Here is a 23,966-nt window from a genome sequence, read left to right on the forward strand (position 1 = left end):
CATCAGGCCCTGGGGATTTATCGGCCTTCAATCCCATCAATTTCCCCAACACAATTTCCCGACTAATAAAGATTTCCCTCAGTTCCCCCTCCTTACTAGACCCTCTGACCCCTTTTATATCCGGAAGGTTGTTTGTATCCTCCTTAGTGAATACCGAACCAAAGTACTTGTTCAATTGGTCTGCCATTTCTTTGTTCCCCGTTATGACTTCCCCTGATTCTGACTGCAGGGGACCTACGTTTGTCTTCACCAACCTTTTTCTCTTTACATACCTATAGAAACTTTTGCAATCCGCCTTAATGTTCCCTGCAAGCTTCTTCTCGTACTCCATTTTCCCTGCCCTAATCAAACCCTTTGTCCTCCTCTGCTGAGTTCTAAATTTCTCCCAGTCCCCAGGTTCGCTGCTATTTCTGGCCAATTTGTATGCCACTTCCTTGGCTTTAATACTATCCCTGATTTCCCTAGATAGCCACGGTTGAGCCACCTTCCCTTTTTTATTTTTACGCCAGACAGGAATGTACAATTGTTGTAATTCATCCATGCGGTCTCTAAATGTCTGCCATTGCCCATCCACAGTCAACCCCCTAAGTATCATTCGCCAATCTATCCTAGCCAATTCACGCCTCATACCTTCAAAGTTACCCTTCTTTAAGTTCTGGACCATGGTCTCTGAAATTACTGTTTCATTCTCCATCCTAATGCAGAATTCCACCATATTATGGTCACTCTTCCCCAAGGGGCCTCGCACAATGAGATTGCTAATTAATCCTCTCTCATTACACAATACCCAGTCTAAGATGGCCTCCCCCCTAGTTGGTTCCTCAACATATTGGTCTAGAAAACCATCCCTTATGCACTCCAGGAAATCCTCCTCCACCGTATTGCTTCCAGTTTGGCTAGCCCAATCTATGTGCATATTAAAGTCACCCATTATAACTGCTACACCTTTATTGCATGCACCCCTAATTTCCTGTTTGATGCCCTCCCCAACATCCCTATTACTGTTTGGAGGTCTGTACACAACTCCTACTAACGTTTTTTGCCCTTTGGTGTTCTGCAGCTCTACCCATATAGATTCCACATCATCCAAGCTAATGTCTTTCCTAACTATTGCATTAATCTTCTCTTTAACCAGCAATGCTACCCCACCTCCTTTTCCTTTTATTCTATCCTTCCTGAATGTTGAATACCCCTCATTATCATCCAGTACAGTCTGTAATTTCCCCCATTAAAATCCAGCACAGTTTGTAATGACCCCATTATAATCCAGTACAGTCTGTAATTACCCCATTATAATCCAGTACAATCTGTAATTACCCCCATTATAATCCAGTACACTCTGTAATGACCCCATTATAATCCAGTACAGTCTGTAATTACCCCGATTATAATCCAGTACAGCCTGTAATTACCCCCATTATAATCCAGTACAGTCTGCAATTACCCCCATTATAATCCAGTACAGTCTGTAATTACCCTCATTATCATCCAGTACAGTCTGTAATTTCCCCCATTAAAATCCAGCACAGTTTGTAATGACCCCATTATAATCCAGTACAGCCTGTAATTACCCCCATTATAATCCAGCAGTCTGTAATTACCCCATTTTCATTCAGTACAGTCTGTAATTACCCCCATTATAATTCTGTACAGTCATAATTATCAGCATTATAATCTATTGCAGTCTTTTTTACCCCCATTATAATCCAGTACAGTTTTTTACCCCATTATAATCCAGTACAGTCTGTAATTACCCCCATTATAATCCAGTACAGCCTGTAATTACCCCCATTAAAATCCAGTACAGTCTGTAATTACCCCATTATAATCCAGTACCGTCTGTAATTAACCCATTATAATCCAGTACAGTCTGTAATTACCCCCATTATAATCCAGTACAGTCTTTTTTACCCCCATTATAATCCAATACAGCCTGTAATTACCCCCATTATAATCCAGTGCAGTCTGTAATTACTCCCATTATAATCCAGTACAGTCTTTAATAACCTCCATTATAATCCAGTACCGACTGTCATTATCCCATTATAATCCAGTACAGTCTGTAATTATCCCTATTATGTTCCAGAACAGTCTGTAATAACCCACATTATAATCCAGTACCGACTAGTCCAGATCAGTCTGTAATAACCCACATTATAATCCAGTACCGACTGCAATTACCCCATTATAATCCAATACAGTCTGTAATGACCCCATTATAATCCAGTACAGTCTGTAATTACCCCATTATAATGCAGGACAGTGTGTAATTACCCCATTATAATCCAGTACAGTCTGTAATTACCCCCATTATAATCCAGCAGTCTGTAATTACCCCCATTATAATCCAGTACAGTCTGTAATTATGCCCATTATAATCGAGTACAGACTGTAATTACCCCCATTATAATCCTGTACAGTCTGTAATTACATCATTATAATCCAGTACCGTCTGTAATTACCTCATTATAATCCAGTAGAGTTTGTAATTACCCCATTATAATCCAGTACAGTCTGTAATTACCCCATTATAATCCAGTACAGCCTGTAATTACCCCCATTATAATCCAGTACAGTCTGTAAGTACCACCATTATAATCCAGTGTAGCCTTTAATTACCCCATTATAATCCAGTTCAGCCTGTAATTTGTCGAAGATACCGATCAAGGTAAGACTCTTAACATAGAAACATAAAAATAGGTGCAGGAGTAGGCCATTCGGCCATTCGAGCCTGCACCGCCATTCAATGAGTTCATTGCTGAACATGCAACCTCAGTACCCCATTCCTGCTTTCTCGCCATACCCCTTGATCCCCCTAGTAGTAAGGACTATATCTAACTCCTTTTTGAATATATTTAGTGAATTGGCCTCAACAACTTTCTGTGGTAGAGAATTCCACAGGTTCACCACTCTCTGGGTGAAGAAGTTTCTCCTCATCTCAGTCCTAAATGGCTTACCCCTTATCCTTAGACTATGATCCCTGGTTCGGGACTTCCCCAACATTGGGAACATTCTTCCTGCATCTAACCTGTCTAAACCCATCAGAATTTTAAACGTTTCTATGAGATCCCCTCTCATTCTTCTGAACTCCAGTGAATACAAGCCCAGTTGATCCAGTCTGCTTAACACAAGCAGACCGTCAGATTGTTAGTTTATTTTTACTTGTATACATGGGGAGAGCGCCCCCGTCAAAGGCTTAGGGTACCAACTCTGACAATCTACAGAAATTTTGGAATATTTATATACCCAAGTAAACAAGTCTACATGTGATGGTTCCTCTTTTTTTTGTAATAGTGCAGAGTCTAGCAGTTAATTTAATTACCTCATCAGTGTTATCCAATGGCTACTTGTCTTAACTACCCTTTCCTTATTTTTGGCTAACCTCTCCTTGCCCCCTGTACACACTGTCTGTTTTTTTTTGGTTTACACATCCTTATTGTGATTATAATTAGACAGAGAAGACAGATAACCGTAGCTGCCGTGAGGTAATGCAACCCGTGGTTTCAACTGCTGACAGCTTGTTTGGTATAGTTGCTGAAGTAAGCCCTAATTCTTAGGTTGACCAAATATAATGTCCCAGCAAGCCTTGCAATCTATGGTTGCTCTTTTTCTATCTTTCCACATTCCTCCCTTTTGTCCCTATAGGGACAATAACTTTTAGTCCAACTGAATTTTTCAGAGTCTCTCCATCTCCATGGTTTCTGCCTTCTCTGAGACTTCTGGGGTTGTGGCTACCATCATGGTGGTCGCCCCCGCTGGTACGGCTGTAGCCCCTAGTCGCGCACAGCAGTATTATATCAGGGCAAATACCAAATATAGAGCAAAGATAATGACCAGGAATATGATCAGCCCTTATACTATGGTTTGACCTATAGGCCCGAACCATCCGCCTGCCCAATCAAACATGCCCCAGGAACCTGGTTTCTTTAACTTTTCAACTTCCTTCCGGATGTGGTCCACTAAGTTACCTATTTCCTCAGAAATGTCAGGAATTCAGAATTGTCAGGAATTTACGTGCAACGCTCGGACCCTATTAGTGCACATGTTCCACCCTTTTCTGTCAGCAGATAGTTCAGAGCCATTCTATTTTGCAAAGCTACTGTTCTTATAGCCACCGTCTCATCGTTTAATCTGCTTATAGCTTATTGCTACCTCTTCTAATATTCTAGCCACTTTTCTTATTTCCCTTATGGCACGTGCTACTCCTAGAGGGGGAACAAGGATAGAAAAGAATCGTTGTTTCTGTAATGGCTCGTCTGGATCGATAATGCGGGTGATTTTCTAGAGAGGATAAGTGACGAATGTATGGTACCACATATGCCAGGTAACATGATCCTGTCCAGCCCTTGGCAACCAGGAATAGGCCTTGTGGCCACAAACAAAGTATGTTCCATTGTACGAGGTGGTTTCATCCACATTAAACCTTGCGGATACCAGGGAATAGTTGAAAGTACCTACCTGGTTGGCGTATGGGACATTCAATGTACAACCATAAAACTGAGAGGACGTATAAAGGGGAAACTCGTCAGGAGTACCCATCACTGTAAAATTATATTCGCACTGACTCATGCCTACGAATATTCCCCCGCCCAAGTTCCTTACTAAACATATTGTTCCCGGCGGCCTTCCCATACCTGTGGCCCTGGTAAGGGTGAGGAAGGGAGGCTGTTGGGAGTGGTCATACCTCGGTTGGTACCACCCTTCAAAGGTATTCAGACGATATCCCCCCTTTTCCCAGGGCTCTGCAGATATGGGGTAAAATGATAAACTAGAGGATTCCATCATTTTCCCGTCGCCCGATGGTGGGTATACTACCACAGACGCAACTCTTATCATCCTAGGGAATTGGCATGTGCCGTTCTGGTAGATATACCATTCTACTACTTCTTAGACCTATCTCACTTAAGTTTAAGTGAGATAGGTCTAAGAGGAATCCCTCCCTTAGAGTGGAGAGGGGTTTGGGTACATATCCAACAACCTCCTTCTTTGATTTGTTTTCCGTAGCGTATTTGTGGGACATATACAAGAAGATGTTTACATGCAATTCGGGCATTACAGGTATTATAAGTGTCACAAGGAAACATAGTCCTAATGTCTATTTCCCTTTACTGATGGGGTTGGTGATTTATTTTCCTCGTGTCCTGGAGCTCTTTTGCAGTGTGAGGCGTGGATCCATGTAGGTCTCTCCTTTATCTTCACGGCAGTATTGGTGGTCAACAGGATCTGGAATGGACCTTCAAACCTTAGGTGAAGACTATTTTTCCTCTTGAACACCTTCACGTACTCAAACTCGCCAGGCTCCAAGCTATGGCATCTTCCTTCAGCAGGATCAATTTGGGCTTCCTTTACCTGGGAATGAAAGCTAGAAATACATTTTGTTAAAGCAATGCAATAGTTTAGCATATTTTCTTCCATTTTGTGGACATCCATTTGTTTAGCAGTAAACGGTGCAGAAAAAGGCAAACGTTGGGGACGTCCCATGACGATTTCATGTGGTGATAATCCTGTCGTTCTATTTGTTGCTGATCGCATTACCATTACTGCCAAAGGTAACAGTTCGATCCATTTGAGTCCAGTCTCATCACATAACTTTGCTAGTTTATTCTTCAATATTCTGTTGTATCTCTCCACCAATCCAGCTGACTGTGGGTGATAACTGCAGTGGAAATGTTGGTCGATTTGTAACGCTCGACACATTTTTTTCACAACTGTCCCAGTAAAATGTGACCCATTGTCACTTGAGAGTTGTACAGGTATGCCAAATCGTGGCACAATTTCTTTTAACAAATGCTTCGCGACAGTAGTTGTGTTATTTTTTTTTACATGGAAAAGCTTCAACCCATTTAGAAAACACATCTATAATTACTAATACATACTTAAATCCCATGCATGGGGGTAATTCAATAAAATCCATTTGCAAATTTACAAAAGGCCCCATTGGGTTTGAGTGGGAGGCAGATTCTACCTTTTCCGTTTACCCGGATTCATTGTCTGACAGGTAACACAATTTTCACAGATTTGTTTTGCAATTGCGGAAATACCTGGTACATACCAAGTTGCCAAAATATAATCTGCCACCCCCCTTTTATATTTGTATCTATTGTTGGATTACAAAATGTCAAATATGGTAATACTGTTTTTTTTAAATCGGACTTCTCATTTATGCTTATAGTGATTCACAGATCACAGAATGCAAAGTACTTGTTTTATAATTGTGTGCCCAACTCCTGGTTTAGAAGCTGAACATCAAAAACTCCAATATTTTGCTCTGTAACTTCAATATTATGATACAGGGCCCAAGTTTCAGGCCGCGCCTAGAATGGCGCAGCCCCGACCTGGACGCCCGTTTTTCGCGCCACAAAGTGCGCCTAAAAATAACTTCCGTATTCTCCGGCTCCCTGCAGGTCTCTTGAGTCAGGCGCGGCGCAGCACGAGCAATTGGGGGCGGAGCTAGGTCCCTGCGATGAAAACAGTGCCGGGACCTCTGCACTTGCGCGCTACAGTGGGCACGCATGTGCAGTAGCTCCAGGCGCCCAAAACTGTGTGGGAGGGGCCGAAGCACGCAGCACCTAGCCCTGGCCCAATGGCCTCACTGGGGCTGCGTGCATAAGGCTGCCTCCCACAGCCAGCTCCTGCTTCCTCCCGCTCCGACTCGACTCCCGCTTCCCTCCCGCCCCCCCCACCCCCGCCCACGGACCGGACCGGACCCGCGCTCCCGCCCCCCTTCCCCCCCCGACCCGAACCGAACCGACCTCCCTCCCATCACCCCCTCGACCCTCCCCCCCCCCCCCCCCCACCCCCACCCGGACCCGACCCGCGACCCCCCCCCGGACCCGACCCGACCCGCGCTTTCCCTCCCCCCCCCCCCCCCGACCTGACCTCCCTCTCCCTCCCTCCCCCCCCCCGACCTGAACCGAACCGACCTCCCTCCCAACACCCCCCCGACCCGACCCGCGCTCCCACGCCCCCGACCTGACCTCCCTCTCCCTCCCTCCCTCCGCCCCGAACCGAACCGACCTCCCTCTCCCTCCCTCCCTCCCTCCGCCCCGAACCGAACCGACCTCCCTCCGCCCCCCCCGACCCGACCCGACCCACGCTCCCGACCCCAACCCGTGCTCCCCCCAACCCGACCCGCGCCCCGGACCCCGGACCCGACCCGACCCAACACCACCTACCTGTAAGTCTGGTGCTGGGAACGGGCCCTGCCCGAAGTCTTGGGCCCGGCCGGGCCCGGCCCGTTAAGCCTCCCCTCCCCCCCCCTTCTCCTTCCCCCCCCCCCCCCTTCTCTTTTCCCCCCCCCTTCTCTTTTCCCCCCCTCTTCTCTTTTCCCCCCCTCTTCTCCTTTCCCCCCCTCTTCTCCTTTCCCCCCCTCTTCTCCTTTCCCCCCCCTCTTCTCCTTTCCCCCCCTCTTCTCCTTTCCCCCCCTCTTCTCCTTTCCCCCCCTCTTCTCCTTTCCCCCCCTCTTCTCCTTTCCCCCCCTCTTCTCCTTTCCCCCCCTCTTCTCCTTTCCCCCCCTCTTCTCCTTTCCCCCCCTCTTCTCCTTTCCCCCCCTCTTCTCCTTTCCCCCCCTCTTCTCCTTTCCCCCCCTCTTCTCCTTTCCCCCCCTCTTCTCCTTTCCCCCCCTCTTCTCCTTTCCCCCCCTCTTCTCCTTTCCCCCCTCTTCTCCTTTCCCCCCTCTTCTCCTTTCCCCCCCCTTTTCCTTTCCCCCTTCTCCTTTCCCCCTTCTCCTTTCCCCCTTCTCCTTTCCCCCTTCTCCTTTCCCCCTTCTCCTTTCCCCCTTCTCCTTTCCCCCTTCTCCTTTCCCCCTTCTCCTTTCCCCCTTCTCCTTTCCCCCTTCTCCTTTCCCCCTTCTCCTTTCCCCCTTCTCCTTTCCCCCTTCTCCTTTCCCCCTTCTCCTTTCCCCCTTCTCCTTTCCCCCTTCTCCTTTCCCCCCTTCTCCTTTCCCCCTTCTCCTTTCCCCCCTTCTCCTTTCCCCCTTCTCCTTTCCCCCCTTCTCTTTCTCCTTCTCCTCTCCCCCCTTTCCCCTTCTCCCCCCTTTCCCCTTCTCTCCCCCCCTTTCCCCTTCTCCTCTCTTCCCCCCCTTTCCCCTTGTCCTCTCCCCTTTCCCCTTCTCCTCTCCCCCCCTTTCCCCTTCTCCTCTTCCCCCCCTTCTCTCCCCCTCCCCCTTCTCCCCCTTCCCTCCCTCCCCCTCTGCCTTCCTCCCTCCCCTCCCCCTGCCCCCCCTCTCCCTCTACCCCCCTCCTCCCCCTCCCCTCGCTGTCAGAAACACAGACACTGACAGACAGAGAGTGACACACACAAACAGACAGACAGACAGAGAGATAGAGACACTGACAGAGACACACTGGGGGGGCATCCCAGCACGCTGTTGGAGGGCTCCCGGTGCTGCAGTCGGTAAGTAGAAAATGTTTTATTTATTGATTTAAAAAAATATATAAATTTTTTTTGATTGATTTATTGATGTTTTTATCATTTATTATTGATGGTGGCTCTTTATTTGTAAAACTGAAGTGTTTAATGTTTGTAAACTTCCCTTTAAACCGCCCCCCCCCCCATTCCCTACACCTGATTTGTAACCTGCGCCTGATTTTCTAAAGTGTAGACAAAGTTTTTTCAAGCGTACAAAAATCTTCACTTACTCCATTCTAAGTTAGTTTGGAGTAAGTTTTCACTGCGGAAACTTTGAAAACGGGCGTAAGTGGCCGGACACGCCCCCTTTTGAAAAAAAATTCTGTTCCAAAGTGAAACTGTTCTAACTGACTAGAACTGGAGCAAACTAAATGCCGAGAATTTAAATTTCTAAGATACTCCGTTCTGCACCAGTTGCTCCAAAAAATCAGGAGCAACTGAGGCCAAAACTTGGACCAACAGTGTCTCATAAATTACAACCTTTTAAGCTTCAGCTCCTGACTCAGTAGTTGTGTAATTTTATTAAAAAGGCTTCCAAACCCAAGATTTTTCCAATACAACCAAAATGTTTATCAAGGGGAAATCACCTGAAATATCTCAAAATCCCAATTCAGATATTGTACTGCCAATCTTTGATTTAAAATCCATTTACTGAGCTAGAAGCTTTCGCATCAAGGTTTTACACAAAGGGCAATGGGAGCATACTCCCCCAGCCTGCAGCCTCGCTTTAAAAAAAAATGCATTACAACTTCCCTTCTCGGACCACGCAGGCTTTTTAAAAAAAAAAATGTTTCGCTCAACAAACCTATCCTTTGTTCATTTCCTAGCTTCGTAACTTATCATCCGAATAAATCCACACCTTCGTTTCTAACTTAAAATGTAATTCAATAAGGTTCACATTCTTAAACTTCCCACATACAGGACAACACTACGAAGGGTTTAAAAAAAACTTCACTCTTTGAAAAAGTGGGTGGAGCTGAAACAAACCGACAACTCCCCAGTTTCCCAAAGAAGGCTTTCATTCATTCTGCAGTCAAAATCACACAAGTACTCTCACTCAAAAACAGACATTCACAAAAGTCTCTCTTCATTCAACAAAGCTTATTGTTTGGCCAGTTCTACATTTTGGATCCATATACATCACTATAAGGTTTCTTCTTTTTTTCCTTTTCTTACATATTGATTTACTTCCTCTGTTAATTTTATGTGGGCTCGAAGAATCGGAACCCAGGCCTTTTTTTTTAATTACTTTCTTTTTCCCCTGGGTCTCTGTTTATAAGACACTCCTCTACATGTTGTTCTCTCTAAATTAAATGAACCATCGGGTGGAAATGGCCTGTTTACCCATCTTTTTTAGGTGATCAATTGAAGACTGACCACAATTCTGGAGCATGAAAAAGGCTGGTGTGCCCCTTCTTGTTCCGGCACCCATATTTAACTGGTTGAGATATCACAGTTCTCCGTATCACAGTCCTCTCGCTCCAACCGAGTTCCCCACGCCCAATTCACCTGGCCGTCACATGACCCATTTGGGTTCTTAATTCGGGCTCAGTCTGGGTGTTTGAGATATTGTTGGACACGAGTTACTCGCTGCTAATCAACCGATCACTGTTCTGTCTCAACCAATCTATACGTTTCTGAAACACAACGTTCCCTGTTGATTTCCCTGTTATGTCTTCCTAAGAGCTCATAGACAATTGACGCTCATAACAATATTATGAAGACAATAAAAAAACGCGAAAACCCAAAGGGGTGCACAGATCATAGTCCTTATGCTTTTACTAAACAAATAATCAATTCTTAGTCTGCGTTGCATGCCCCTACAGACTGAGTCCTTAACTTATTCTAAATGACCCCATCAAACATGGGTCCTCATCCTATCACACAAGGATGACTTATCCTATCACACAAGGATAATTTCTATGATCCTATCCCACAAGGATCGCGTCCCATCTTATTTCTCCCTATCACACAAGGGTATTTGTTTCTATCACACAAGAAACAGGGACCTTTTAATGATGTCTTTTCTTACCTTCCCCCCTTTACAATCTGCCGGCCCGCTTCAGCGCTGAATTTTTTTGCTTTTCGGAATCTGGCCCCTCTTACTGTCAAGCTGAAAGAGGAAGTGATTACAAAAATTTAACTCGATCCTGAAATGAGTCCTACGATCGCAGTACTTTTGCCAAGACAAACAGACTACACTCGCACTCTCTCCAAGGAAGGGCTCCTTTAGTAACAGAAATGTCACCGATGACTGGCCAGTTAGAGTCCTTCCCTAGAGAGTCACCGTGTTCTTGTCCGTTTATTCACTGGCAAATAGTAAGCGATCTCGGTGGGACCTCCAATAAATTCTGTCGAAGATACCGATTCAAGGTAAGCCTCTTAACATAAGCAGACCGTCAGATTGTTAGTTTATTTTTACTTGTATACAAGGGGAGAGCGCCCTAGTCAAAGGCTTAGGGTACCAACTCCGACAATCTACAGAAATTTTGGAATATTTATACACCCAAGTAAACAAGTCCTATCATATGTGATGGTTCCTCTTTTTTTTGTAATAGTGCAGAGTCTAGCAGTTAATTTAATTACCTCATCAGTGTTATCCAATGGCTACTTGTCTTAACTACCCTTCCCTTATTTTGCGCTAACCTCTCCTTGCCCCCTGTACACACTGTCTGTTTTTTTTTGGTTTACACATCCTTATTGTGATTATAATTAGACAGAGAAGACAGATAACCGTAGCTGCCGTGAGGTAATGCAACCCGTGGTTTCAACTGCTGACAACTTGTTTGGTATAGTTGCTGAAGTAAGCTCTAATTCTTAGGTTGACCAAATATAATGTCCCAGCAAGCCTTGCAATCTATGGTTGTTCTTTTTCTATCTATCGACAAATTACCTCATTATAAACCAGTACAATCTGTAATTACCCCATGATAATCCAGTACAGACTGTAATTACCCCATTAAGGTCCAGAACAGTCTGTAATAACTCCCATTATAATCCAGTACCGACTGTAATTACCACATTATAATCCAATACAGTCTGTAATTACCCTATTATAATCAAGTACAGTCTGTAATTACCCCATTATAATCCAGCACAGTCTGTAGACAGTCTTTAATTACCCCCATTATAATCCAGTGCAGTCTGTAATTACCTCCATTATAATCCAGTAGAGTCTGTAATTACCCCCATTATAATCCAGTAGAGTCTGTAATTACCCCCATTATAATCCAGCAGTCTTTAATTACCTCCATGATAATCCAGTACAGCCTGTAATTACCCCATTATAATCCAGTATAGTCTGTAATTACCCCCATTATAATCCAGTACAGTCTTTAATTACCCCCATTATAATCCAGTACAGCCTGTAATTACCCCATTCTAATCCAGTACAGCCTGTAATTACCCCATTATAATCCAGTACAGTCTGTAATTACCCCATTATAATCCAGTGCAATCTGTAATTACCCCACTATAATCCAGTACAGTCTGTAACAAAACCCATTATAACCCAGTACAGTTCGTAATTACCCCCATTATAATCCAGTACAGTCTGTAACAAAACCCATTATAATCCAGTACAGTCTGCATTTAACCCCATTATAATCCACCACAGTATGTAATTACCCCATTATAATGCAGTACAATCTGTAATTACCCCATTATAATCCAGTGCAGTCTGTAATTACCCCACTATAATCCAGTACAGTCTGTAACAAAACCCATTATAATCCAGTACAGTTCGTAATTACCCCCATTATAGTCCAGTACAGTCGGTAATGACCCCCATTATAATCCAGTGCAGTCTGTAATTACCCCCATTTTTGTCCAGTACAGTCTGTAATTACCATCATTATAATCCAGTACAGCCTGTAATTACCCCCATTATAATCCAGTACAGTCTGTAATTACCCCATGATAATCCAGTATAGTCTGTAATTACCCCATTATAATCCAGTACGGTTTGTAATTACCCCCATTATAATCCAGTACAGCCTGTAATTACCCCATTATAATCCAGTACAGTCTGTAATTACCCCATTATAATCCAGTATTGTTTGTAATTACCCCATTATAATCCAGTACAGTCTGTAATGACCCACTTTATAATCCAGTACAGTCTGTAATTACCCCATTATAATCCAGTACTGTCTGTAATTACCCCATTATAATCCAGTACAGTCTGCAATTACCCCCATTTTAATCCAGTACAGCCTGTAATTACCCCATTATAATCCAGTACAGTCTGTAATTACCCCCATTATAATCCAGCACAGGCGTTGTTACCAATTAAGTTATTCTAAGGGTTAAGTCATGGCAGGAGAGCCCAGACCCATGTCATGCTCCTCCTGTGCTATGTTGGAAGTCAGGCACACGACCAGTGTCCCTGACAACTACAAGTGCAGGAAGTGTATCCAGCTGCAGCTCCTGACAGACATCGAAACATAGAAAATAGATGCAGGAGTAAGCCATTCGGCCCTTCGAGCCTGCACCGCCATTCAATAACATCATGGCTGATCATTCACCCCAATACCCCTTTCCTGCTTTCTCTCCATACCACTTGATCCCTTTATCCGTAAGGGCCATATCTAACTCCCTCTTGAATGTATCCAATGAACTGGCATCAACAACTCTCTGCGCATGCCACAGGTTAACAACTCTCTGCGTGAAGAAGTTTCTCCTCATCTCAGTCCTAAATAGCCTACCCCTTATCCTAAGACTGTGTCCCCTGGTTCTGGACTTCCCCAACATCGGGAACATTCTTCCCGCATCTAACCTGTCCCGTCCCGTCAGAATCTTATACGTTTCTGTGAGATCCCCTCTCATCCTTCTAAACTCCAATGTATAAAGGCCCAGTTGATCCAGTCTCTCCTCATATGTCAGTCCAGCCATCCCTGGAATCAGTCTGGTGAACCTTCGCTGCACTCCCTCTGTAGCAAGAATGTCCTTACTCAGATTAGGAGACCAAAACTGAACACAATATTCGAGGTGAGGCCTCACCAAGGCCCTGTACAATTGCAGTAAGACCATCCTGCTCCTATACTCAAATCCCCTAGCTATGAAGGCCAACATGCCATTTGCCATCTTCACCGCCTGCTGCACCTGCATGCCAACTTTCAATGACTGATGAACCATGACACCCAGGTCTCGTTGCACCTCCCCTTTTCCTAATCTGCCGCCATTCAGATAATATTCTGCCTTTGTGTTTTTGCCACCAAAGTGGATAACCTCACATTTATCCACATCATACTGCATCTGCCGTGCATTTGCCCACTCCCCTAACCTGTCCAAGTCACCCTGCAGCCTCTTAGTATCCTCCTCGCAGCTCACACCGCCACCCAGTTTAGTGTCATCTGCAAACTTGGAGATATTACACTCAATTCCTTCATCCAAATCATTAATGTATATTGTAAAGAGCTGGGGTCCCAGCACTGATCCCTGCGGCACTCCACTAGTCACTGCCTCCCATTCCGAAAAGGACCCGTTTATCCCAACTCTCTGCTTCCTGTCTGCCTACCTATTCTCTATCCACACCAGTACATTATCGCCAATACCATGTGCTTTGATTTTTCACAGTCTGTAATTACCCCATTATAATCCAGTACAATGTCTGTAATTACCCCATTATAATCCAGTTCTGTCTGTAATTATCCCATTATAATGCAGTACAGTCTGTAATTACCCCATTATAATCCAGTACAGACTGTAAGTATCCCTTTATAATTCAGTATAATGACTGCTGTCATGGACAGATGCATCTGCAATAGGCAGATTGGTGAGGACGAGTTGAAGTAGATTTTAATTGTTGGGTTGCTGTAATGATGGAATAGGGGGAGATGTTTAAATTCTGGGGTGATTGTAACGATGGAATTACTCTTAAGTACAACATGCAAGTGTGTTAATTGACACAATGATAACTATTCTGGTACAGTACTTCCGGGAAAAGATGGCAGTGATGTATCTGACAAGCAGACTGAATGACAGCTGTATCTGGGTGATGCTGGGCGGAGAGCTGGTGTCTTGGCGATGCAGTGAGGCAGTGCTGTTTCTGGGCAATGCAGTTTTCTTCTTTCGTATGGTAGTAGCAAAGCAAATCATATGTCAATATCTAAGTGAGATATCCAGGCCAAAGCTTCCGGTTTAACAGCGTGGATATCTTGTAGGCTGCCTGCGAATGCCTTCTGCGGGCAGTGCTCAATGATGTACTCCAGAATCTGATTAGGAGCTGCACAGTCACCTGATGGGGATGCTTTAATCTTCCACCTATGGAGAAGATGGCAGCTTCGACCACAACCGTTCTGAGGCAGTTGATGGTTGTCCGCTGTTTACAAGGAAGGTTTGATCCTTCAGGTAGCACTGTGGGGTCATAGAAACATAGAAAATAGGTGCAGGAGTAGGCCATTCGGCCCTTCTAGCCTGCACCGCCATTCAATGAGTTCATGGCTGAACATTCAACTTCAGTACCCCATTCCTGCTTTCTCGCCATACCCCTTGATCCCCCTAGTAGTAAAGACCTCATCTAACTCCTTTTTGAATATATTTAGTGAATTGGCCTCAACAACTTTCTGTGGTAGAGAATTCCACAGGTTCACCACTCTCTGGGTGAAGAAGTTCCTCCGCATCTCGGTCCTAAATGGCTTACCCCTTATCCTTAGACTGTGACCTCTGGTTCTGGACTTCCCCAACATTGGGAACATTCTTCCTGCATCTAACCTGTCTAACCCCGTCAGAATTTTAAATGTTTCTATGAGGTCCCCTCTCATTCTTCTGAACTCCAGTGAATACAAGCCCAGTTGATCCAGTCTTTCTTGATAGGTCAGTCCCACCATCCCGGGAATCAGTCTGGTGAACCTTCGCTGCACTCCCTCAATAGCAAGAATGTCCTTCCTCAGGTTAGGAGACCAAAACTGTACACAATACTCCAGGTGTGGCCTCACCAATGCCCTGTACAACTGTAGCAACACCTCCCTGCCCCTGTACTCAAATCCCCTTGCTATGAAGGCCAACATGCCATTTGCTTTCTTAACCGCCTGCTGCACCTGCATGCCAACCTTCAATGACTGATGTACCATGACACCCAGGTCTCTTTGCACCTCCCCTTTTCCTAATCTGTCACCATTCAGATAATAGTCTGTCTCTCTGTTTTTACCACCAAAGTGGATAACCTCACATTTATCCACATTATACTTCATCTGCCATGCATTTGCCCACTCACCTAACCTATCCAAGTCGCTCTGCAGCCTCACAGCATCCTCCTCGCGGCTCACACTGCCACCCAACTTAGTGTCATCTGCAAATTTGGAGATACTACATTTAATCCCCTCATCTAAATCATTAATGTACAGTGTAAACAGCTGGGGCCCCAGCACAGAACCTTGCGGTACCCCACTAGTCACTGCCTGCCATTCTGAAAAGTACCATTTACTCCTACTCTTTGCTTCCTGTCTGACAACCAGTTCTCAATCTATGTCAGTACACTACCCCCAATCCCATGTGCTCTAACTTTGCACATCAACTGGTTCTCCCTTATCCACTCTACTGGAAACATCCTCAAAAAATTCCAGAAGATTTGTCAAGCATGATTTCCCTTTCACAAATCCATGCTGACTTGGACCTATCATGTCACCTCTTTCCAAATGCACTGCTATGACATCCTTAATAATTGATTCCATCATTTTACCCACTACTGATGTCAGGCTGACCGGTCTATAATTCCCTGTTTTCTCTCTCCCTCCTTTTTTAAAAAGTGGGGTTACATTGGCTACCCTCCACTCCATAGGAACTGATCCAGTATAATAAGTCCATTCCATATGTGCCAGTTGTTCCAATCATTTCGCCATCGGTCATCAAGGCTGAGGGGAGATCGCTGAAGGGCTTCGGCGACAGTCCAAAATGGCCTTCTAGATTTGAGATGGTTTGGTGGTCAGTTGTTCAAGTCGGCCTGGATCAGCATCTCTTTGCTGGTGTAGTGGTTGAATTCTCTGGAGATTGTATATTCAAGCGTAGGTGTGGTGGTGCGATGTTTGCAAGCACGAGCAGCCAAGGTGTTTGTGTCGACAAAAAGGTACCGGTGATAATTCTATAGAAGTATTCAGCTGGACATCAACGGATTTGACATGCGGACTGGATAGCCATGCCGGAGAGCAGTACTCCGCTGTAGAGTACACCAGGGCGAGTGCTGCCAGATCGAGGGTTTGAGTGTCTGCTCCCCATGTGGGTCCGGCGAGTTTCTGGATCAAGTTGACCCGACTCTAGTTTCTTACCAAGGCTCCGGAGATGCTGTCTATATGACAGGGTGCGATCGAGCGCGACTCCTAAATAAGAGGTTTTTTGGCATGGGGTACCCCTGAACGATGCAGTGTGGCAGTGCTGTGTCTGGGCATGGTGCTGTGTCTGGATGATGTTGGGTGGTAAAAGAAAGACTTGCATTTATATAGTGCCTTTCGCGACCACCGGATGTCTCAAAGCGTTTTACAGCCAATGGAGTCCTTTTGGAGTGTAGTCACTGTTGTAATATGGGAAACATGTCAGCCAATTTGCGCACAGCAAGCTCCCACACACAGCAATGTGATAATGACCAGATAATCTGTTTTTTGTTATGTTGATTGAGGGATAAATATTGGCCCAGGACACCGAGGATAACGCCCTGCTCTTCTTCGAAATAGTGCCATGGGATCTTTTACGTCCACCTGAGAGAGCAGATGGGGCCTCGGTTTAACATCTCATCCGAAAGACGTCACTTCCAACAGTGCTCCCTCAGCACTGCACTGGGAGCTTCAGCTTAGAATTATGTGCTGAAGCTCATAGAGTGCGACTTTGGAGTGGAATGGCTATGACTGGTATGAGTGAGTTGGTGCTGTGACTGGGTGAGTTGATGCTTGAAGTTACAGCACTATTTAATAAATCTAAGATTCTCATTGCATTTGCTGTTCATTTTGTACTGAATTCAGTGATGCACTTAAGATATTTAGGGCATTGATACCAATACACTATATAGGAAAAATGACTTCAGCCAATTCACTTAAATATGATTATCATAACCCTGTGTATATTGCTCTGAATTCATCGCCACCAGTGATAGACGGTGGCATCTGCTTAGTCTTGTAAAGTTCAAAATACTTCCCAGACCGAGCCCAAGTTTGGAAGGCCAAAATCTCAGACTGCATTCTGAGCAATCTGTCACAGTTGAGTGGCTGGTGAAGCGTTCTCACCTTAGGGGTGGGTGTGGATGCGTGAAACCTTGCAATTTTGCTGTATGCAAATGTCACGTGTTTGTTTATTGCTGACGGCACCACAGTGCTGATGTACTGCGCGTTTATTTTACATTTATTGCTGGTGTGTTATCTGTATCCGTGTTGTGTCTCTAATTGTTGGGTGTTCTCTTGCTCAGGGTGCCTTGCTGACAGTGTGTTGCGGAGGAGGATGGGAAAGAGGCGGTGCCTCCAAGCGGAGCCAACGCTCGAGCAGAAGATCGCAGCAGGGTGCTGCGGGGTGAAGAAGCCCAAGCTATCGGGCAGCAATGTGCACAACCAGCTGAACCACCCTGGCACGGGCCTTGGCTGTGGCTCGGTGCCTGGCCTGCAGTCGGGAACAGCCCTGGGGAACCACCACAACCACAGCCAAAACCACAACTACAGTCAAAACTATTGCGAGAGGAACAACCGGGAGAGCAATGGGAACCTGAACTCCTTGAACTCTACACTCGGCCCCGTGACCGGGCTGAGCACAGTGGGAAGCCGCCCGAACGGGACTGGGCTCAGTGGGATCAGTGGAGTGAATGTGAGGAACTTGGTGGTGACCGCAGAGATGTGCTGCTACTGCTTTGATGTGTTGTACTGTCATCTGTACGGATTCCCACTGCCCCGATCACCCAGGTTCACCAATGACCCATAGTGAGTACTGCAGGATAAGGATAGTCGATATACTACTCATTGTAGAGAGGAGAAAACACTTTCCCATTGATGCTTCCCATTTAGGGACATTAGTGAAGAGTTGAGGGTAAGTCCCCTCGTGAAATATCAAATGAACAAGTGTAAGAGAAAATCTATAAGGGATTAAGTGGCTCACTGTCCTTTTAGCTCTTGTATCTGGCTCCAGTACGAGCCAAATGATTCATGTCTCTGAATGATGAAGTGGTGCAGTGGGTTAGATCGGTGCTACGCTCCTTCTGGTGTACGAGTGGGCTGTGCCCCTCTGGTTTCCCACATAGCGAGTGCCGATTGGCTAGAATATCATGGGGGGAGGCAGTGAGTCAGTCACGCTGCTTATCCTGCAGCTCCTTGCAGCTGGTTCAAAATCAGTACTGTATTGCCAGTGACCGGAGGGCAAAACTCTTGTCGGTCCTTTATTTCAGGGGACGTTTGGTGATGCTCTGAGACCAAGTGCAACAACCTGTGCCAGAGACATTTGGCTGCAATGTAACTACCAGTGCTCAAATCACTTGGCTGCAGTTCAGTGACCAGCACTGTGGTTATGTAAATGAAGCTCAGGGACTGGCACAGAAGCTATTTCGAAGAACATATATAAGAAATAGTAGGCCATTTGGCCCCTCGAGCCTGCTCTGCCATTCAATGAGAGAGGATGTTTCCCCTCGTGGGGGAATCTAGAACTAGGGGGCACAGTTTTCGAATAAGAGGTCGCCCATTTAAGAGATGGGGCCCAAGTTTCCACATGATTTGTGCCTGATTTTTAGGAGCAACTGGTGGAGAACGGACTATCTTAGAAATCGCAATTCTCCACATTTTTTTTTCTGCAGTTCTAGGCAGGTAGAACAGTTCCACTTTGGAACAGAATTTTTTCTTCAAAAGGGGGCGTGTCTGGCCACTGACTCCTGATTTCAAAGTTTCCAGTGAAAACGTACTCCAAACTAACTTAGAATGGAGCAAGTGAAGATTTTTAGTGGAACTGAAAAAACCTGTTCTACACATTAAAAAATCAGGCGCAGGTTACAAATTAGGCGTCCAGAACGAGGTGGGGGGGAGGGGGGGGAAGGGAAGTCATTAAATTCTATAATAAATCCTTATTTATACTTCTACAAATATTATACAAATAAATCCAATCTGAATAAACATTTATAAGCAAAGAAAAGATTAAATAAACCATCTTCCTACCTGTGTGAAAGTGCTTCAGCCGTTCCGTTCGTTCCCGAGGGCGGGTGGGGGTGGGGAGGGAAACGTGTGCCTCGACTTCTGAGGCTTCCTGCACCTTCTCACTGCTGCAAGAAGCCTCAGTGCTGATCATGGAAGGGCAATGTGCTTTTATTAAAAAATGTTCAAAAATTAAACAGCTACAAAGAACTACAAAAATGGCCGAGTGCCAATGTTTCCTTCACACTGCGCGTGCGCGAACGCTCCAACGCGCACGCGCAGCGTTGCCGGCAGGAAAAAAACTAATTTAAATGGTACCCGCCCCCTCCCACTTACAAAATCGGCGCGAGTGTAGACTCCGCCCCCCCTGGGCGCTGCGCCAGGCAGACAAGGAGCTGCAGGGCGCTCGAGAATAGCGCGGTTTTTTTTAGGCGCCGTTTTAGGCGCGAAAAACGGGCGCCCAGCTCGGAGGGGCGCCCGTTTTTTATCGTGTGGAAACTTGGGCCCATGAGAAGGAATTTCTTCTCTCTGAGGGTCGTGAATCTTTGGAATTCTCTGATCTGATCTTGGCTGATCTGATCTTGGCCTCGATTCCACTTCTCTGCTCGCTCCCCATAACCCTTGACTCCCTTATCGTTCAAAAATCTGTCTATCTCCACCTTAAATATATTCAATGACCCAGCCTCCACAGCTCTCTGAGGCAGAGAATTTCAAAGATTCACGACCCTCTGAGAGAGAAGAAATTCCTTCTCATCTTTGTTTTAAATGGGTGACCCCTTATTCGAAAACTGTGCCCCCTAGTTCTAGATTCCCCCACGAGGGGAAACATCCTCTCTGCATCTAGAAGCTATCCAGTGACCAGTGTCAAGGCCATTTAGGTGCAATATACATCTTGACTTGTACCATTTAGACACCATACAGAATCTCATTCCTACGCCATTGGGAGTTCCTCCTCTGAGTCCCACCCTAAAATATTTGGGGCTTAGTGAGCATGAGTTGCTTTCTTGTTTCCCCCCTAGCAGGTGACAGAGTAACTGTATTGGTGGATGCATGGATCAGGTTTTCTTCATACCTTCACAGTTGGGGAATGGGAAGCACATTTGGCTTAAAACAAAAGAGAAAATGCTCTCATATTTCTGAGACCTGACTTCAATTTCAGTCGAGACTGACCAGATGAGAGTCTTCTCTTTATGCTTGGTGCGGGTACTGAGGTGGGTTTGTCACTGGCCTTCAATAGTTTAACTTGGCTAACTATAAAATGGTGCTCAGCAAAAGCAAAGGTCATGTGACATGTACTCGATACTGGAGGTATTGGAGTAGGGGAAAAACTTGAGATATTGTTGGAAATGCCACGAACATCATCAGTCCAATGCTTCTAAAGCAAACAAATGAAATGTTGGACTGCGTAACGAAGAGTGTAACCTGTTAATTGAATGAAGGGAGTTTGAGTATACCTGGCCTTGGTGTAACCACATCTGGAACACGGTGACCAGATTTAGTCCCGTTCTTTCAATAGGGTTATTGTGTTACTGCAAAGGGCCCAGCAGAGAGCTGCACATTTTTTAGAGGGCCTGAGTGTGACCGGGACTCAACTCTTACAAAAAGGCTACGAGGAGACCAGATGGAGGTTTTTTAGATTACGAATAGGCTTGATAAGTTGAGGTTATCTTGCCATATAAAGAAGTCCAGAACCAGAAATGTTGATTCAATTTAATGAGAACAAATGTAAACAGAATTTCTTCCCAAAAAGTTGCTCGTTGTATTGAGTAAACTCAGTGCACGGATTGAGTAGAAAATTAAAGAAAGAAAGACTTACATGTATATAGCGCCTTTCACGACCACTGGATGTCTCAAAGCACTTTGCAGCCAATGAAGTAACTTTTGGAGTGTAGTCACTGTTGTAATGTGGGAAACACGGCAGCCAACTTGCGCACAGCAAGCTCCCACAAACAGCAATGTGATAATGACTAGATAATCTGTTTGTCTTTGTCAATTGAGGGATAAATATTGGCCAGGACACTGGGGATAACTCCCTGCTCTTCGAAGTAGTGCCGTGGGATCTTTTACATCCACCTGAGAGAGCAGACGAGGCCTCGGTTTAACTCCTCATCCGAAAGACGGCACCTCTGACAATGCGGCACTCCCTCAGCACTGCACTGGAGTGTCAGCCTCGATATTTTTTGATGTGCTCAAGTTCCTGGAGTGGGACTTGAACCTACAGCCTTCTGACTCGGAGGCGAGCCACAGCTGACACTAGTACTTGACTTGGGAAGGAGATAGACAAGTTCCTGGCATCTGGCATCTGAAAGAGTTCAGAGCTATTGAATTTTACAGGTCGGCAAGAATGGGCAATTATGTAGTGCTTTTCACAACCTCAGGACATTCCACAGTATTTCACAACCACTATTGATGTGTATTCACTATTAGATAGATAAGCTCGCGCAAATAATGACTTAGATAAAAAATCAAATCGTGCTTGGGAGCTTTGGCATCCAACTGAATGAGCTGGTTTAGTGTCTCCTGAGATCATGATAGTGCAGTACTGCACTGAATTAGCAGCATAGATTACGTACCCATAATCTCGTGGGGCTTGACCCCATAACCTTCTGACTCAGACAAGTGTGCTACCACTGAGCCACTGATACTTTGGACAAATGTTCTTCTGCCTGCAATACCTTAATACATTGGTCGTAATTTGGATTCAACTGATACAATGAGATGAAAGTTTAGACTCCTGATGTTAAGTGCCTGAGCCCGGGTGAGTTAGAGTAATCTCAGTGTACTTCTTCTGGAGAAAAGTCTGTAACACTAAACTCTACCAATTTAATCTTAGTGAGAGCCTGAAATCATTACACTGGTTTATTAAAAGGAAGTTGCGCACATAAGAACATAAGAATTAGGAACAGGAGTAGGCCATCTAGCCCCTCGAGCCTGCTCCGCCATTCAATAAGATCATGGCTGATCTGGCCGTGGACTCGGCTCCACTTACCCGCCCGCTCCCTGTAACCCTTAATTCCCTTATTGGTTAAAAATCTATCTATCTGTGACTTGAATATATTCAATGAGCTAGCCTCAACTGCTTCCTTGGGCAGAGAATTCCACAGATTCACAACCCTCTGGGAGAAGAAATTCCTTCTCAACTCGGTTTTAAATTGGCTCCCGCATATTTTGAGGCTGTGCCCCCTAGTTCTAGTCTCCCCTACCAGTGGAAACAACCTCTCTGCCTCTTATCTTGTCTATCCCTTTCATGATTTTAAATATTTCTATAAGATCACCCCTCATCCTTCTGAACTCCAACGAGTAAAGACCCAGTCTGCTCAATCTATCATCATAAGGTAACCCCCTCATCTCGGAATCAGCCTAGTGAATCGTCTCTGTACCCCCTCCAAAGCCAGTATATCCTTCCTTAAGTAAGGTGACCAAAACTGCACGCAGTACTCCAGGTGCGGCCTTACCAATACCCTATACAGTTGCAGCAGGACCTCCCTGCTTTTGTACTCCATCCCTCTCGCAATGAAGGCCAACATTCCATTTGCCTTCCTGATTACCTGCTGCATCTGCAAACTAACTTTTTGGGATTCATGCACAAGGACCCCCAGGTCCCTCTGCACCACAGCATGTTGTAATTTCTCCCCATTCAAATAATATTCCCTTTTACTGTTTTTTTTCCCAAGGTGGATGACCTCACACTTTCCGACATTGTATTCCATCTGCCAAACCTTAGCCCATTCGCTTAACCTATCTAAATCTCTTTGCAGCCTCTCTGTGTCCTCTACACAATCCGCTTTCCCACTTATCTTTGTGTCATCTGCAAATTTTGTTACACTACACTCTGTCCCCTCTTCCAGGTCATCTATGTATATTGTAAACAGTTATGGTCCCAGCACCGATCCCTGTGGCACACCACTAACCACCGATTTCCAACCCGAAAAGGACCCATTTATCCCGACTCTCTGCTTTCTGTTCGCCAGCCAATTCTCTATCCATGCTAATACATTTCCTCTGACTCCGCGTACCTCTATCTTCTGCAGTAACCTTTTGTGTGGCACCTTATCGAATGCCTTTTGGAAATCTAAATACACCACATCCATCGGTACACCTCTATCCACCATGCTCGTTATATCCTCAAAGAATTCCAGTAAATTAGTTAAACATGATTTCCCCTTCATGAATCCATGCTGCGTCTGCTTAATTGCACTATTCCTATCTAGATGTCCTGCTATTGCTTCCTTAATGATAGTTTCAAGCATTTTCCCCACTACAGATGTTAAACTAACCGGCCTATAGTTACCTGCCATTTGTCTGCCCTCTTTTTTAAACAGAGGCGTTACATTAGCTGCTTTCCAATCCGCTGGTACCTCCCCAGAGTCCAGAGAATTTTGGTAGATTATAACGAATGCATCTGCTATAACTTCCGCCATCTCTCTTAATACCTTGGGATGCATTTCATCAGGACCAGGGGACTTGTCT

General features: G+C 45.2%; 1 protein-coding gene across 3 annotated transcripts in view; it reads left to right on the forward strand.

Annotated features, from left to right (window-relative positions):
* LOC139265811 (AMMECR1-like protein) overlaps positions 1 to 23,966 on the forward strand; it is a 137,271-nt gene that overhangs the window by 59,861 nt on the left and 53,444 nt on the right. For all 3 annotated transcript variants that reach the window (XM_070883262.1, XM_070883260.1, XM_070883261.1), the window contains one exon: positions 17,801 to 18,302. In XM_070883262.1, coding sequence (XP_070739363.1) covers positions 17,833 to 18,302 — 470 coding nt within the window. In that variant the 5' untranslated portion in view covers positions 17,801 to 17,832. The remainder of the gene's footprint in view (positions 1 to 17,800; positions 18,303 to 23,966) is intronic.

The sequence above is a fragment of the Pristiophorus japonicus genome, chromosome 6 (genome assembly GCF_044704955.1).
Source record: "Pristiophorus japonicus isolate sPriJap1 chromosome 6, sPriJap1.hap1, whole genome shotgun sequence".
In the NCBI taxonomy this organism is placed as follows: domain Eukaryota; kingdom Metazoa; phylum Chordata; class Chondrichthyes; family Pristiophoridae; genus Pristiophorus; species Pristiophorus japonicus.